This window comes from Procambarus clarkii, chromosome 45, assembly GCF_040958095.1.
Source record: "Procambarus clarkii isolate CNS0578487 chromosome 45, FALCON_Pclarkii_2.0, whole genome shotgun sequence".
Taxonomy (NCBI): domain Eukaryota; kingdom Metazoa; phylum Arthropoda; class Malacostraca; order Decapoda; family Cambaridae; genus Procambarus; species Procambarus clarkii.
The window spans coordinates 9,701,706-9,719,257 of NC_091194.1; the positions used below are offsets into that span (position 1 = coordinate 9,701,706).

Consider the following 17,552-nt stretch of genomic DNA (forward strand, 5'->3'; position numbering starts at 1 on the left):
ATTTTCTCCTCAGTTTATCCATATTCTGATGGATGTATGCTTGCATGTACAATGTGTGGAGTTTGCGTTGAGCAAACTAGTCTGTCTGCCAAAGGGACCAGGAATACCTCCCTTGATTGCCTTTGATCAACATGCACTTACTGGCAGTATTATCTTATTTATTGTTCTCTTATTCTCTAATAAAATTATTATTTACTTTTGCTGCTACTTAATTATACAACTATTTCTGTGGAGAGTCTCTTCGACTCCCTGGAGCTTACTGGCTGATATGCGATATATTAATCTGGGGGCATCAGGCAATTGGAGTTCAGCCTACCGGGGACCACGAGCCAGAACCTGGGCCCCTTCAGAGAGGCAAAGGGAGCAATGGTGTATGGAAACCCCCTTGTACTTAGGGGCATTCCATGTCTGCCATTGACTGGTGTTAGCACCCAGGAAGGTAGGGATAACAAAACAAACCCCCACATGGTAAGAAATTGCAACCAAAGACTGAACAGAGAAGCAGAACAACCCCAACCTAAAACAAGTAAATGTCCCACCTTGCCACATCACCACTTGTCCATGCAGCCCTCCCCGGGGAGGAGAAAGGGATGAGCCCCGGACCCTTTGCGTCGGCTACTCCACACCTCCAGTTCGTGGCTGATGCGATTCTGGAGCGATCGTCAGCTCTGGCCTCGGATACTTAGCAGTTGTGTACTTTAGTGGTGTATTTTGCAGTGTGTGGTGTGGTGACCAGGAGAAACTAAGAGTACTGGGGCTGCATGCAATTAGGGCTCTCTTCCTTAAATGCCCTGTAAGTACTGCCCTTAGGTTTTAAAGTTCTCTTCCATAGAATCTTTTGGAAACTATGGATACTTTGGTGGGGGAGCTTTACTCTCCTCCAGTGCAGGGGTTTCTACTCTTTCGATCCTGGTGGTCGGTTTGTTCGGTTGCAGCTGTCTCCTTCTTTTCTGGCAAAGAACGAGACAGCATCTTTCTGGAGGGGCCCTTGGTCATATATGCATGGTTGGTCGTGCCAAGGGTGCATCATGCGTTGTCTGGTTGCGGCTCTTCTCCATTATCTGCGTGCGTTGGCTTCTGTGGCTGGGAACGTGGTTTGGGTTGATCCAGTTTCCCTCGTTCCCTGTTCCAGGGCTCGGGTCACCCAGGTCATCCGCATGGTTATCAAGTCTAGCCAGCCTATGGTCTATCCTTGTGCCCATGGCGTTAGAAAGTTTGCTGCTTTGGCTACCCTGTTTGGCAACATGTCTTTGGCTGACATTTGAGCATGGGGGTTTTGGAGATTGAACAGGGTCCTGGCCGCCCGTTACCTGGTCAATGTTCCTGGTCCCGATCGTTCGTGTGTGTGTGTGGCTTTGGGTCGCAGGTTGCATCCAGTTGTCTCGACTTAGAGTTGGTGAGTGAGTGGTGGCCGCCTTCTAAGTCCCTCTTTTACTTGTCTTTGGTTAGGTAGCTCTAGGGAGCTGAAGTGGCTCCCCACAGAAAACCAGCGTTGAATGTAATGACACGCCATTTTCTGGGTGAGCCTCGGAGGCTCCCTGGCACCCCCCTTCCTCCGGTCGGCTTTTTTTTCACATTGATTGGTGCTCAGCCTCTGAAGTGGAGGTGTGTAGTTGTCAGTGCAGGGGGTCCGGGGCTTCCACCTCCTGGGAAGGGGAGGCTGCACAGAAAAGTGCTGCTGCAGCGAGGTGTGATGTTTGCTTGTTTTAGGGTGGGGGAGTTGTGCCTCTGTTCGGTCTTTGACTGCAATTTCTTACCATGTGGGCTTTGTTTTGTTATACTGAACCTACCTTTCTGGGTGCTAATCTCTGTTGATGGCAGACATGGAATGCCCCCAAGTATATGAGGGTTTCCATAGGCCATTGCTCCATTTGCCTCGCTGAAGGGGCCAGGTTCTAGCTCTTGGTCCCTGGTAGGCTGAACTCCAATTGGCTGATGCCCCAGACTAATATATCGCATATCAATCAGTAAGCTCCAGGGAGCCTCCGGGACTCGCCCAGAAAATGACATTTCATTACATTCAACGCTGGTTTTTACACTCCCGACAGCTGATTACACAATACGAGCAATCTCCACAATATGGACTCCCTCCACATAATGGACAACTGTCTCCACAGTACGGGCAATCTCCAGGTTACCCAGATATGTCACCTGTGCACAGAGGAGCAACAGACCCCAGCATGTATAACATGGTAGGGTTTGTCACTTTTTTTCATCACCCTGTGCTTATTACATGAATGTAAATTCAGTATGCATTCTACTCATTATAGCTCCCTTTATGTGTGATTATGCTATTTGTATGCTGGAATTTACTCATCTGAAGATTCTCTCCTTGACTGATTACAATCAAAACCTCCCTACTAGTAGTTGATTTTCCATAATTTTTTTCTTTGCATAGAGAATACCTTTCTTGATTAACTTTGAGCGAAGAATGTTAAAGTTTTACTTTTTGTCATTCCAGTTGCCGACTCTTCAGCATGGGCAGCCTCCTTACTACCCAGATATGTCACCTGTCCACAGTGAAGGAATGGGTGGCATGAATTATTCGGCAAGTTTTTTCTTTTTATCACGTTTGTGTTTTGAACATATATTAGAACCCACGATTGCCACATTGTTTACTCTGATCAGGATATTGAGGGAATTAATTCAGTGCTTGCAATTATATACTACTATCCATTTTAAGCCCCATTATATTTGTCTTAACCCTTAAGCTGCTAAGGGGTCCTGAGGAGATTTACACCCTTATGCGCAAGAAAAAACAAAATTCTAAAAAATTATTTCGTCTTCTAAAAATGTTAATTTGTGTTCCCTGAGCACGGGAAAAAAAAAATCGTAGGTGACATATTTTGGGCGCAATAGACCGAGGAAGTCTGGCAAAAAGTGGGTGTTGACAGAGCGGTCGTCAGAGCCAGTCAGTGTCACCCGAGCTGACAGGTGGGAGTTGCCACGAAGATATTATCATTTAATTATGTCAATGTCTCTGATTGATTTTTTCTTAGTTTTTTTGCAGTAATATTATTCAATAGTGTGTATTGTGATATATTTATATAATAAAAGGGGTGAATAATCACTATACTCAAAAGTATGGTGTGCATATTAGTGATTCAATTATGTTCATAAAACAATAAACAAATAGTTTTGCTGTTATTACACTCTATACACAGGTTATTTATAAGTATCTGCATGTTTTGTTCACCATAACAAACCACTAAGTTGGTATTAAGAGTCGAAAAGCAATGAGGAGTGACCGCCACACACCAGCCAGCCACTCGTTGCTACTCCCTCAACAACGCCTTACTCGCCCACTTTCTCTTCCCACCATCCTGTTTTATATTTTATTCACAATATACAGACGTTATATATAAGTATCTACATGTTTTGTTACCACAACTGTACAACTAAGCTGATATAGTTCAGGCACTAGAGACATCGCTACACACAGCCAGCTGGTGGCTCCCTCACTCATTCAAGGTCACACGCATTAAACTTTCTCCCCCAACAATACTGTTTGTAGTGTAATTACACTATATACACATATATAAGTATCTACATGTTGTATGCACCGTAACTGTACACCTAAGCTTGTAGAGTGCCCAAAGAGCATAGTGGCCACCCTCTACACAGCCATACAAATCATGCAGACGACATCACCTCTGTCACCCAAATGGCTCCTCCCAACATAATCCTTTTGCTGTTATTACACTAATAAACACATTATATATAAATATCTACATTTGTGTTCACCATAGAGAACCACTGAGCTGGTATGTTGAATGCAGACAATAACAGGTGGCCACACAGTCAGTAAACGATGCAATCTCCCTCCATCCCTCAGCATCACTCCTCCCACAGCGCTAATTATTACAACAATCCTGCTATTATCACAATCCTGGTCATTTATATCAGTCAGGGGTCATCTATAATATTGTCATAGTTATATATTTTTGACATTTTTCGGCAATGCTGTGGTCACAAGCTGAGCAGCAATGCTGTTCGCTCATGCTGCGTGCGACAGTCTTGGTTGCTCCAACAGTACTGTGGCTCTCACACCTGAGAATATTGCCCACGATTTTTTTTTAAAATGGCGTCTGTTTACAAGAGCCCTAAGGAAGCTAATGTGAACCCTGTGTAGCCGCGGGCCATTTGAATCCTGCCTGGCACTCTATGGCGTATATATACGCCATGCGCACGTTGGGACATGTTACTCATGGGGTATATATACGCCATGCGCAGTTTAAGGGTTAATCTATACTCTTATCATTTTCACTACTGTATCCTTTTCTTTTAACTTTAGCTATATACTAATTATTGTATTGTGTTTATAAAAATTCCAGCTTCCTCCTGTGAGCGGAGTGGATGGATGTTATTATGGATACTCTGAAAATGGAAGTCCTTACATAATTCCTGAAAGTCCTCCAATTTCTTCTCCGGTATGACTGTCTTTTTTTTCTCTCTTGGATCTTTAACAAATAAATTATTATATACCAATAAAAAAAATTGCATGGGAGTGACTAAAGAAAATACTCATACAATATCAGAGGCACTTTTTTCTGAGCCCATAAATCTGTTATATATTGTATATATATTTACCTAATGTGGATTTCCTACTTTCACATACTGAGGATGTATTTCAAGCAATAGGTCAAAATGATTATACTTTGTCAAATATATATTGAGAGGTATGAAGACAATCCCACATTTTATTTTATGTTCTATGGAGCATAATATAAATCTTGTTAACTCATGGTTCCTTACAGGATGAAAATGAGAACTATCAATATCAAGGCTTACAGAGCAGTCCTCCATCACCTGAGCAAGATTTAGATCAGTTTCCTTCTGTTGACCAGCACAACCTTGACCAAGTTCTAGAGGTAAGCGTGCATTTTAAGTGTTTCATGCATCCAGTTGTTCAACGTGGCCATAAAATCTTGGGTAGACTCTAATTATTCTAAATGAAGTGGTGGTTATATCCACCGAGTTGAATATAGATTGTAGTTTGGTTTAGGAGGTAACAATAGGCAGGATTGGGTAATATGGATCTTGCAGCTACTATTCTCAGCCTAATGATACACACATTAGTAAGAGAAGTTCAAGAGGCTTGGCACTCATAGCCTGGAACTATTTAAAATTTGCACATACGTCCTGTACGGTAATATATTATTAACATTGAAAATCGTGTAAAGCATGCAGCTTTCACCATGTGGCTGGTCCCACCACAAGCTTTCTCCATTGTTTACAGTAGACTTAGAAATATTTCCTATTCTATAATAAGAGTGGTCCATAGCACTTACCAGTGCTATGCACCACACCATATGAGATCTGTAACTCTTTAGGGCTTCATACCTTAGCTATTTCCTTCATAATATTTGTTCTTTAAACTATGGATGCAACTAGTTTCCTTAATATTTTCAGTGCATTTCACTTTGACCATCACTTCACATTCAGGCATTTCCTTATATATTGGAGTATAGTATTTCTATAAAGAAAAAGGTCACCATTTGTGAAATTTACAAAATTTTAGTTGGTAGTACAGGTACTGTTGATAGTAAAGTTATCCTTCAATGTCATAGGTACTTAAATTTGTTGCTGTATGTTGTGATAAAACTACTTCATTGGTACTGTACCCAATAACACACAGCTAATGTTTACTGTCTGCCAAGATGTAAAAAGGAAAATTGTGCTGGGAATGCCCACAGGTACTTTTACTATAGCATTGAAATTCACACACTAAGTTCCTTATGTTTAATTATAACTTATGTTTAATTACTATTACTTTCAGGTAGTTCATCAAGTGGTTAATAACAATGAAATTTCCAGTGCTCCTCCAAGTGCAATAGAGATGATTATCATGAAGTTAACAGATGAAATTGGAACACCTGCAACTGACCTTACACAGGTATGACAAAATGAACAATTGTCATGTAAAATCCAGTATTAGTCTTGCTTAGTTTTCTGTAATGTACAATGTTAATTTTCTGTTCTGAATTTGAAGAGAAGGAATGACTGGGGGGAAATGCCAAGCCATTATGACTATCTAGCACTAGGAAGGGATCAGGATAAGGATTTGGGATGGGACGGGGGAAAGGAATGGTGCTCAACCACTTTGATGGTCGGGAATTGAATGTCGACCTGCATGAAGTGAGACCGTCACTCTACCGTCCAGTCTAAGTGGTTGGGCTTCTGAATTTGAAGACAAAGAATAAGAGGTGATATACCTGCTTAATATAATTCACCATTGTACACTTTAAATAATTCCAGTTATATTTTAGATAACCACATGGGCTTCAATGTCAACTGAAAGATGATGATTTCTGTTTGCTCCTGATCTGGTTAAACAAGAAAAATTAAACACTAATGACTCAAAATATGCATTCATATATGATTAGAATTAGCCTATTTATCTCTTGAAAAGCCCCTAGTTAAACATCGCTCTAGAGAATTCACTTACGAACATTTTGACACCTGATTTGTAATTATAACTCAACAAATAACTTAGAAAATGCAAAATGATTGTATACATTTAACACAATCCAATTTGGGGGACTAACTTCGTCATCCCACGCTGGACGCGCTCCAGTGAACCCACATCCACTCTATAGTAAGGTGACCAAAACTGAACTGCACAATCCAAATAGGGCCCAACCAGAGCAAGCTATAGCTGAACAACACCACCAGGTGTCTTATTACTAACACTTCGATAAATAAATCAGTGTCCTATTTGCCTTATTAAGAACATTTATGCATTGATCTTTTGGTTTTAAATTCTTACTAATCATAACTTCCATTTTGTTTACATGTTGTTAATGTATTCTTACAGGAGATGAGGACAGCTGCTACCAATGAGTGGAGTTACAATGAGGAGCCTTCACAACCTGTGCTTGACTCTTGCTTACCGCTGCAACCTACAGTTGACTGCTGCAATGTGTCCCCTTATGTGAGTCCCACTTACCATTTGTCGTACTCATTTCAAGGTGTTTTAATATTCATCAGTATTCAGTGCCAACATCATTAGCTTGTAGTTCCAAAGACTTTTGAGTGGTGACTCCAACACCTGGTGACATGAAACTTATTATAATGTAGATGAATATTGCAACATTTAATTATATTATAAAGATAGTGGATATAATAGGCTGGTGAAACTAAGAAACAGTAGCATAAGTTGCTGGCCGACGACCGGATTCGAGGCGGTCAATGTTTTGGAATGGCTGAAACTGACAATATTTTATGTCCCATATCACTTCTATATACTAGCTGAGTTTTATCTGCAGCAAAATCAAAATTACACAAGACAAGATGGGGTCGTCCACTAATGTGTGTGTGTGTGTGTGACCACAGATGCATTACTGATTTATTGCCAAAAGCATTGTACTGTACAGTACAGTATTGCAAAGTCTCTAGTCCCAACAGGTACAGTTAAGTTTAGATTTGTGTAATGTTTTTGCATGTGTTTTGGTGTGTGCATGCATGTAGGTGTGAGATTAACTGAGCAAAGGATGTATTTTGGTATTGTATGTGCATTCTCCAGAATCTGTCTGGTAGTACTTGGAATGTACTCTTGTAGTTCTGATTTAGTTTTCACCAACAAATTTGGCTTATAAATTATGCACTTTTTAGCTTTATGTGGATGTTTAGACTTTCTAAATGTTTTTTTTTTATGAAGCGTGTTAAGCATTGGCTTGTTGATTGCAGGGCTCGTACATTTTAGAAAGGTTACTTAGCCCTTAAAGGTTGATTTACCATATGTTCGATTCTTGGGCCAATGCGGTTATAATAATTTGCTGATTTTAGTTATTCTCAATTTTTATATAAGTGATGTAAAAATGGCTATAATACTGAATGTGATGTAGTTAACAAAGATGTACGACCAATTTTTTTTTTTTTAGCAATGTGGTTATCATACACTAGTGTCGTGCAATTATCAAATCTGTATTTGCTGTTGCTTACACTGTTTGAATCTGTTTCTGGGGTGACATTACCAAACAGAATAACAGTAAAGGAGTGGATTGCAAGATCCTTCATTTGAACTGTGCCAATAACAGATTCACATGTACTCTTGGTGTTCATATTATATTGTAGGCATACATTACTCACTGTTTTTGGCAGTTGTGTACATAAATTGTCATTCAACACAATGTGCAAACTAAAGTGATGGAACAAACATAAAATCATTCAACTTGAAGACGTGTCCTCACCCTCGGGCCATGTCTCTGCAACACCCGTGTACGTACCTGGGCTTGACCTACCCAATGACTCCTCTCTCACAGCTTCCTTCTGTGGTCTACAAAGCCAGAAAGAGACTTGGATATTTGTATTTGTTTTTCTTTTTCATAACTTTTGTATTTGTTCAATAACTGTTCTTTTAAGGGTTAATATGTTAAGGACAGGAACATAAATTAGATGAGCTTTTCCCTTTCAGCATCAAAGTGTAGCTTGTGGCACACAAGTAGTACAAGTAGACAAGAATTCTTCTTGTCTAAAAGAAAAAATAACTAAATGCTTTTAAACGATTAAACATATGGGCCATGTGTCCTTTTCCTGGGGTGGGAAACCTTTTGTCATAAGGCCAAATTTGACTTCGTGGAGATTTCATAAGGCCACATTTTATAGAGTAGGATAGTAATACTGTATGCTGAATTTTTTTCCTTTACAGCTACAGTTCAGTAGTTATAAAAGGGAAATATAGTACTGTATACAGTACACAAGGAGATATAAAATCAATTTTGGAAGGAAAAAATTGATTGATACAAAATTTAACTACTTTAAGACGGCCTCAGAAAACAAATATTCATAGTAGGATTCATCTCTAGATGTGTTGGCAACATCCCCAGTGTAGTTGACCTTTTGCAAGAGCATGGTAGACCTCAGACATGGCCTTTTTTATTATTATTAAATTAAGCACAAGAGCCAAAGCAAGCAACACCACCGTCTAACCTGTGTTTGAGAATTGGGTGAAGGAAATATAATATTTCAACTACGTGTTATTACCTTTGGAAACTTTTCAGTGCATGTTTGCTGATATGGTAGACTGAATTCACTGACTGTGTTTGATCATCTCTATTAATTTGTCAGTGATATTGCAGCATTAACCAGAGTATACAGGATTTTGATCCTTTTCCAGCTTAGGACTGATAACACTTGTCTCTTATCATTTTAATAATAATTCATTGTATTCATATTATATATATATTATATATATATATAATATATATTACTGTGATTACACACATATTGTAGTTGACCAGTACAGTAGAGCATCTTTTAACACAAACCTTTGCAAGATTTCCATTTCTTTGGATTTGTAGTCGATATTTCTAAATGACTTCACTTAAACAATTCTAGAGAGATGGTTAAGGGTCATTCTCCAGAGTTAGTACTGCAATTATTAGTTATTTGATGTATGCCCTCTTATAGCTTCTTTTACTTAGCATTTATTTTTCTCTTTACTTTTATTTTACTTTTCTTAGTATTTATTTTTTCTTAGCATGAGCAAGGTGTAGTGGAACAAACACCAGATACAAAGTGGAAGATGACTCAAAACCCGAGACGTCAATTAGAAGCTCGCAGGTATGGCTACATGTTGATGCATTACCTCATGCTTTTGTCTAAATTATTACCTCAGTAGGTATTGTGTGCATGCATGTGTGCATGATAGAGAACAATGATAGAGAATGAGAATATATTACCCTACTTGTAGTAACTGGATCGGAGCTTATGCAGCATCCTATCTTTAATTTTCTATGAATTATTATGCAATTTCCAGTGTTATACCCATCACCTTGGGAGCTAGTTCAATCATTTGTTATTCATTTTGGATGATAATGATGATAGTGTGTGAAGAGTTCAACAGGAGGTCCTCACAATAATAGAACAAGAAGTTCCTGAGCCAAGGGGAATTGAGCCAAAGCAAGCAACACCAGTGGACTTTTGAGATAACTAGAGGAATTAAAAAAAAGTACCTGATGGAGCTAGACCCAACTAAGGCTGTGGGACCAGAGGTCACCATGAATACTAAGAGCAGCCTCCCTGGCTTGGTGCCTTCTTTTGATAATTACTTAGAGCAGCAAAAGCCTTATGCTGGCTGCTTACTATGATGTATAGCAAGTCACTGGAAACAGGAGAACTGCCAGAGTTGGCAGACAGCTAATATAGTGCCAGTATAAAAAAAAAAACACGTCATTAAACTACAGACCTGTGTCCCTTACTTGCATTTCGTGTAAGGTGATGGAAACGATAAGAAAGGCTAGTGGAACTCTTATCAAATTTGTGAGATAGGATTTGCCATCTCTAAAACCATGCTGATGTTATGTTCTATGAATAGGTGATTGAGATAAGAAGATAAAGTAGGTGCATTGTATATTTTAAGGCTGTCAGAAAGCATTTAGTTCGGTACCACACAAGAGACTAGTGCACAAAATGGAGAAACAGGCAAGAGTAATACGGATGGTTTACCATTGGAGACAGTGAGAGGAGAAAGGTGGTGGGATGTTGCCAGTGGCTTTCCACAAGGGTCAGTTTTGGGGCTAATAATTTTCATGATCAATATGAATGACCTACCAGAGGAGATAGTCCTTCCTCTCACCATTAACATGATGAGGATAAATACAATAGAAAATGACTGAAACTACTAAAGGACCTGGACAAAAATATGAAATGAAAATGTGGTCCCTTAAATGGCCACTTAGAGTTCAACTCTAGCAAATGCAAAGTTATGAAGCTGGGGTATGGGGAATTGGAAACTGGATACAAGATAACTTTTCATCACCAACGTTTCATCAGCTCTTAAGCTACTGCATTAATCATTGATACAGGATTATGTAAATACTCATTCGTTGAAAGTTTGTGATTTTTTTCTTATCTATACAAATAATATAGTTTCAGTATACAAATAATATTTTGGAAGGAAAGCCTGTGAAAATGCTTGAGGACAGACAGAGCACTCACACCAGGAAGCACATGACTGTACATGCCTTCACAATAGGTCTGGATGCCCCGTAAAAAGTTTCACAAACTCGTTTGGTCAATCTGTAGCACAGTACTTTTCTACATGTAGATTACTGAACTTTTAATTAGCATAATATTACATAGAGCCAAGCAGTCTGTTAATATTATCCAGTTACAGTATTCAGTACTGTACTCACTATTCACTAGCATTCCTGAGCTTCTACTGTGATCTAGTAAGAACAAGTGTGTAGGACTATTCATAATGACTTCTAGCATATGGGGGAAAGAGGTGACAAGTGTATGGCTATATATTTATGTTCCATCATATCCACACTGATGTATCAGTGTTACCACTAACTTGAGCATTTGGCTGTACACAACACAGGGGTCATTTACTAGCAAAGTGTATTCTTCATACCGAAGTTATGTAATAGGTGATGGCTACTGAATGTGAGGGGGTTAGGACTACATTCACACATCCTAGAAGCAATCCCATACATGGGTGTTAAAGATAGAGATAAGAAAAATAATCTCACAGCATTTTAGTTTTATTTTATTCCACCATTTTGCGCTATTATACTATTGTCATGGACTGGAAGTCTAGTAGGTTTGTCAAGTTCACCATAGGTATGGGCCAGGCTGTCTGCAGTCACCTATCCAGTTACTGGCCAGAACCATTATTGCTGAATCTGATGAACTAAGTGATGCACACAACATCCATTGTATTTTAGTATTTTGTGCATTCAGCACCGATATTCATCATGGTGCCAACATTTTGATGGTGGCTCAAACATCTTTAACTAGATTTGCTCAGTTTTGATCTACAGTAAACACAATTTTCTTGAAAGTGGTTCAGAAGTTCAGATTTAGAGATAGGATTCAGCTGAAATACCCAAGGAAAGGATGTGGCAGAAATATCCAAGGAAGGTTTAGAAGGAGTTTCTGAAGGCAGTATGGTGGAAGAGGATGAATAACATTCTTCATACATAATTTGGCATATTTTTGTTTCAGAATACTGGCAAGGAGGACTAATGAAGAGCTCATTGCAAAGGATGCTGATGGTGACACGTAAGCTTGGCAATTAAGTTCTGTTTGCTAGTTACAGGGTGATTAGAAATGTTTTGCGTATTACTTGTGAATTAATTCCTTTTTAGTTTAGGCCATTTTATTACATATTGTGTGTGTGTGTATATATGTATATGTGTATGTATGTATGTGTATGTATGTATGTGTATGTATGTATATATGTATATGTATATATATTTATATATAATGCATGAACAAGCCTGAATGGTTCCCAGGCATATATGCAACTGAAAACTCATACCCCAGAAGTGACTCGAACCCATACTGCCAGGAGCACTCTGCAACTGGTGTACAGGATCCCTTAACCACTCGACCATCACGACTGGACAAAAGATGATGGTAGCCGAGGTTAATTCCCCATCATCCCGCCGGCACTCTGATGCCCATGCCCAAGATTACCATCAGAGTGCCGGCGGGAAGATGGGGAATTAACCTCTGCTACCATCATCTTTTGTCTGGTCGTGATGGTCGAGGTGTTAAGGGGGTCCTGTACACCAGTTGCAGTGTGTTCCTGGCAGTATGGGTTCGAGTCACTTCTGGGGTGTGAGTTTTCAGTTGCATATATACCTGGGGACCATTCAGGCTTGTTTGCATTTGTGTTCTTCACGTGTGCCCCAAACAATGAGGTGATTTGATAAAATACCATGCCCAAGATTACCATCAGAGTGCCGGCAGGATGATGGGGCATTAGCCTCGGCTACCATCATCTTTTGTCCGGTCGTGATGGTCGAGTGGTTAAGGGGTCCTGTACACCAGTTGCAGAGTGCTCCTGGCAGTATGGATTCGAGTCACTTCTGGGGTGTGAGTTTTCAGTTATTATATATTATATTATTTATATATATATATATATATAATTTTATTTTATTTTTTATTTTATATTATATTTATTTATTTATTTATTTATTTTCAAACACACACACACAGTATATATGAATGAGAGCTTGAATGGTCCCTAAGCCATAAATCGCCAAGAAGTCTATGGCTCGATCAGGATTCGAACCTGCATATTCTGGGCTTACCCCCTTTGGCATATACAGTACTGAAACCACTTCACCAGCAATTGCCTGTAAGGATTTTTCAGTAATGAGCTCCATGACTAACAATCCCCCGGTGACTCGTGGTGCAATTTCGGCACCATGAGAGCCGACCTGGCACATGATGCACATGAAGTGGTTTCAGTATCATGTACATGGATGGGTGGGTGAGCCGTGGCTATGCAGGTTTGAATCCTGGTTGGGTCATAGGTCTTAGTGATTGTGTGTGTGTATTTAGGTATATATATATATAGTACAGTATATGCAGGCGATGAGTCACAATAACGTGGCTGAAGTCTAGTACAGTATATGTATTTGCCACTTTAGCATGGTGTTGGGTGATCCACGTCTTAGTCATATAAATTTATATTTGGAAAAAATAAAATTAAATTTTCAACATATAACAATTTTTGTGCAATTGCAGGCCAATAATGATTCTGGCTTGTCGTAATGTTAACGACGATGGCTATGCAGAGAGCCTCGTAGCAATAGTAGACAGAGTGGAAGGCATTAACGTGTGCTGCGACATGGTCGTCAACAAGACTGGAAGATGCAACAACTGTGGCAATACTGCACCGGTTAAATTCTATTCTCCACTCAGCATGAAGAATAATGAGGTAATATGTGATTTGTTAATAGTGTTTGATTCATTGGCGTTTGTTAAACATTAGGTGAAATTAAGTTAGAATTATAGGGGGGATGCTAGGGGGGATACCTGGGTCTGTCTGTCTCCATCCTTCAATTTATCCATGTCTTATTTTTCTATCCATCTATCAATCTTCCTTTTCATCTACCCACCATTCGTTCATCTCGTTTTCTATCCATCCACCTTTATATATATATATATTCATATATGAAACTGTTCATCCATCTGTGCATCCATCTATCCATCATCCTCTCTATACATCTTGCTTTATCCACCTCTTCATCTACCTACCTATCCACCTATCTGTAACAAAAGAGTAGTGACAACCGCTGCCACTCTTGTAACAAACATTTTCTGCTATACCATCATTGTAATACTTGGAAGTATAATATCACTGGTGTTTCATATGTATAACATAATCCACTTTATCACTCAAGATCTGAGCTCTGCATAGACAACTGGAGGGAGGGAGGGGGGAGAGAGAGAGAGGGGGGGGGGAAGAGAGAGTGAGAAATATTAGCTGCTACGGTCATGTATGATTACCCAAATGTGCCACCACCACCCTGAATTACAAGACGGGACCAGGGAGAGATGTGGATGTTAACATCCACAAGTCTTCACAAGTTAATAACCGGTGTAAGCAACAAATAAATGTTAAATGGGAGTTCTTGGGGGAGTAGAAGAACTGAAACCCTTTCAAAGGATGCTCCAGGTAATAGTGCATATTACAATAAGAAAAAAATAGTTTTCAACTGTGTACTTTGAAAATATTTAGCTATTTAGCTGGTGAGCAGTGCCAGAAATCATCATCAGGGCCTGAGTGTGGCCCTGCCATGCTGTTCCCTCTTGAAATCTGCTGACCCTGACCAGATTATTTTTATCATGTAACTCTGACCATTCCCTTTGAAAATTTAGGTGAGGCTAGCCCAATGCATATATATATATATGGCCTCTAGCTTTGATCAGACTGTCAGACATTCTTATAGTATAGATGTTATTTGTGAAATATAATTATTGTGAGGACATAATTTACATATTAATAATTTAGCACTTATTATAGGATAATTTATAACTAAATTATTTAAAATATCAGTAATGAATTGGGTTTTGTGGTGTGTACTTTATTTACACGTTCACATCTTTTCATTAAACAGGGTGACACAGTTCTGAGCTCTGTAGTAAAGATGAGGCATCCAGTATCAGTTATCAACTACATCGTTGAAAAGATCAGTCATCATCCGAATGATCTTCGACGGATTTTTGACAGATCTAGTTTGAACTTCTACTTTGAGTATCGGCATCTGTATCCAGCCTTGGCACAGTAGGTTTGCAATTGCCACAAGCAAAATTTGTTCCTGTGTGGTGTGTCTTGCAATGTTTCTAATAACGGTAAAACATTGTTCAAATTAAATGAATTTTTATGTATGAAGAATGTTTAATAATCGTTACCAGTACTAGGGACTCGTACTGCTCGTCCACTTACAAAGGCATGTCATATTTTTAATGTTTCTTTCAAAATTAGTTTACCTTTATAATGTTAACAATATGAATTTATGCTTTCTAGTTTCACTTAGGAAGTACAGGTATTGAGAGTTTATTTAGGTTAAGTTGGGTTTTAAAGTTAGTCTTGACTCAAAAACACACTAATGTGTGTTCAACCCATTCTCCTGTATAGATTGAAGTTTTTGTAACTATGTGCACCGTGGTACAAAGATTGCCGTTCTAAGCTGATAGTAGAACTTTGTACTAGTCATTTTATTGTAAAAAATAAAAGCTAAAAAAACTTAAATATTCCTAGGCCTAGTATAGCGCGCACATATGTACAACAAGTACTACTTTAGGCCTCGGATATCATGTATTAGGCCTAGGAAGGTTAGGTTAGTTTGTCTTTGCAACATAAGTAGAAAATAGTTGTCTGGTTTATCCGACTTAATAGTGCCGATTCCTAGTTTCTAATTTTATTTTACATCGGTATACAGTATATGCTATGATCCTCATCGTTACCATAAGTACTACCAAAACAGGAGGATGGGCTGGTGTATTATAATAGAAAACTTAAACAATTAAAATTATATAATAATAAAGTTTATTTGGTTAGGCAACTTTATCTATTAAGTACAGACACACTCGTGCCATAGATGGCCAAAATGCTATACAACTTTGGGCTTATATAATAAACAATTAATTTACCCACTGTGTATCCGGTCAATGAATCGTCCGAATGTATTGTACAAACAAGGTATTTTTGTAATCGTACAATACCTTTTATTTAATACAATACTCTATTTTGCAGGTTCTTTTGCGAATGAGACGTTGCAGGGGTGAAGGCTCTTTAAGGTTCAAAGGAATGCAGAACAGCCAAGGTCTCTATGTGAATGGACTGCTTTACTAGTAGATTGTTAAACTGGATGACTAGTTCATTCATTACTATTAATCATCAGTTTTTGTACTACACTAGTGTAATTCACTGGTTTTGTAATTTGATAGAAGACATAGTTTGGGGAAACTGCTCAGTTGTCAAAATAAGACAAACCCAGCAGGCAAAATATACTCCAATAATTTTCAACATTGTATCAGCATTATTAAAAGATGATTCAATGTTACATCAATGCCATTTTTCCTGGTTTTACCTGGGGAGATAAATTAAGTGCAATATAAAAAAAAAAAGTCAGAAATAATTAATACTGGTACTTTATTTTTTCTTTGGAGTCAAAGCGTGCAACATGATCTTTGTTATAAAATAAGAGTTGTCAGGTCTCTCTATGTGGGCTGTAGATGTGTACATGTTCACCCTAAGAAACACTTTACAGGTAGAGACTGCCTGTATATACTTAGAGTAATGAGTTCTCGAATTAGAGGGTTTTTGTCTGGATGTTTTTTTTTTATTATAAATTATATAAAGTTTATTGGGTAATATAACACTAAAATTATTTTTGTATGGTGCTTGTAGGACTATTTTTATGGAACATATGAGTATGTGTTTTCCTGTTACTTTAATAGAAATTATAGTACAGTATCTACTTTAAAGTAATACTGTATATAGCACTCTAGAGATACATTCATTTCTTCAAGTTAGAACTATACAGCAGTCCATTCTCTTGCCAAGAAAGTGTCAGTTTAACAAAATACCAGTATACCAATCCATTAAAAATGTGTTGTACTGTTCTGCATTAGTCAAAATTAAAGCCCCAGTAAAATTGAAGTTCTATTCATCGGATTCAATAAGTTACTTGTCTGATAGCTGCCATCTATCTAGTGGCCTTGATGGGACAGGAAGCCAGTGGTTTGTCAATTTTTCCTGATAATTTTTTTTCCAACTGGATTTTGAACTCGTGTCTTGACATTTACTGCTTTCGTAGGTCTGCTGTTTCATGTTTATGACCTATGTGGGGTACTTGGATTAGTATTATTGTAGTTAGTCAGAACAAATGCATTTTTCATGGAGTGGCAAATTGAGAGAATGGGCAGACTGTATATAGGAAGCTAATGTGGCAAAGCAATAACCTGAAGTCTGCAGGTATTTTTTTTTAAATGCTGTCAAGAAAACTGCATGCTGTAAAATTTGTGCTATATTAAAAAGAGCATATGAAATAGCAGCTGTGACTTGCCTGTTACATAGATTGAAAACTGAACAAAAAGGTAGGCCTTAGGGAAGTGTACTTATCCATTGATTACCTTTGTCAAGGAAGGTAAGCATTTTGCATGTGAGAAAACATGTATGAATATTCACTTGTTGCATAAATTAGATTTTAAGACAATAGTCCAAAAATAGTTTATATTCTAAAATATATATTTTAACCAAATACAGTACTGTATATATGCTGTTTTAATATAATTAAAATACA

The 17,552-nt window shown here is 38.3% G+C and overlaps 1 protein-coding gene across 2 annotated transcripts in view; it reads left to right on the plus strand.

Annotated features, from left to right (window-relative positions):
* LOC123770034 (uncharacterized) overlaps window positions 1-17,552 on the plus strand; it is a 36,392-nt gene extending 18,840 nt beyond the window's left edge. For both annotated transcript variants that reach the window (XM_045761620.2, XM_045761621.2), the window contains 11 exons: window positions 2,049-2,192; window positions 2,462-2,548; window positions 4,335-4,430; window positions 4,758-4,871; window positions 5,780-5,896; window positions 6,818-6,934; window positions 9,482-9,564; window positions 11,953-12,009; window positions 13,486-13,678; window positions 14,862-15,028; window positions 16,001-17,552. In XM_045761620.2, the coding sequence (XP_045617576.2) occupies window positions 2,049-2,192; window positions 2,462-2,548; window positions 4,335-4,430; window positions 4,758-4,871; window positions 5,780-5,896; window positions 6,818-6,934; window positions 9,482-9,564; window positions 11,953-12,009; window positions 13,486-13,678; window positions 14,862-15,028; window positions 16,001-16,016 (1,191 nt within the window). In that variant the 3' untranslated portion in view covers window positions 16,017-17,552. The remainder of the gene's footprint in view (window positions 1-2,048; window positions 2,193-2,461; window positions 2,549-4,334; window positions 4,431-4,757; window positions 4,872-5,779; window positions 5,897-6,817; window positions 6,935-9,481; window positions 9,565-11,952; window positions 12,010-13,485; window positions 13,679-14,861; window positions 15,029-16,000) is intronic.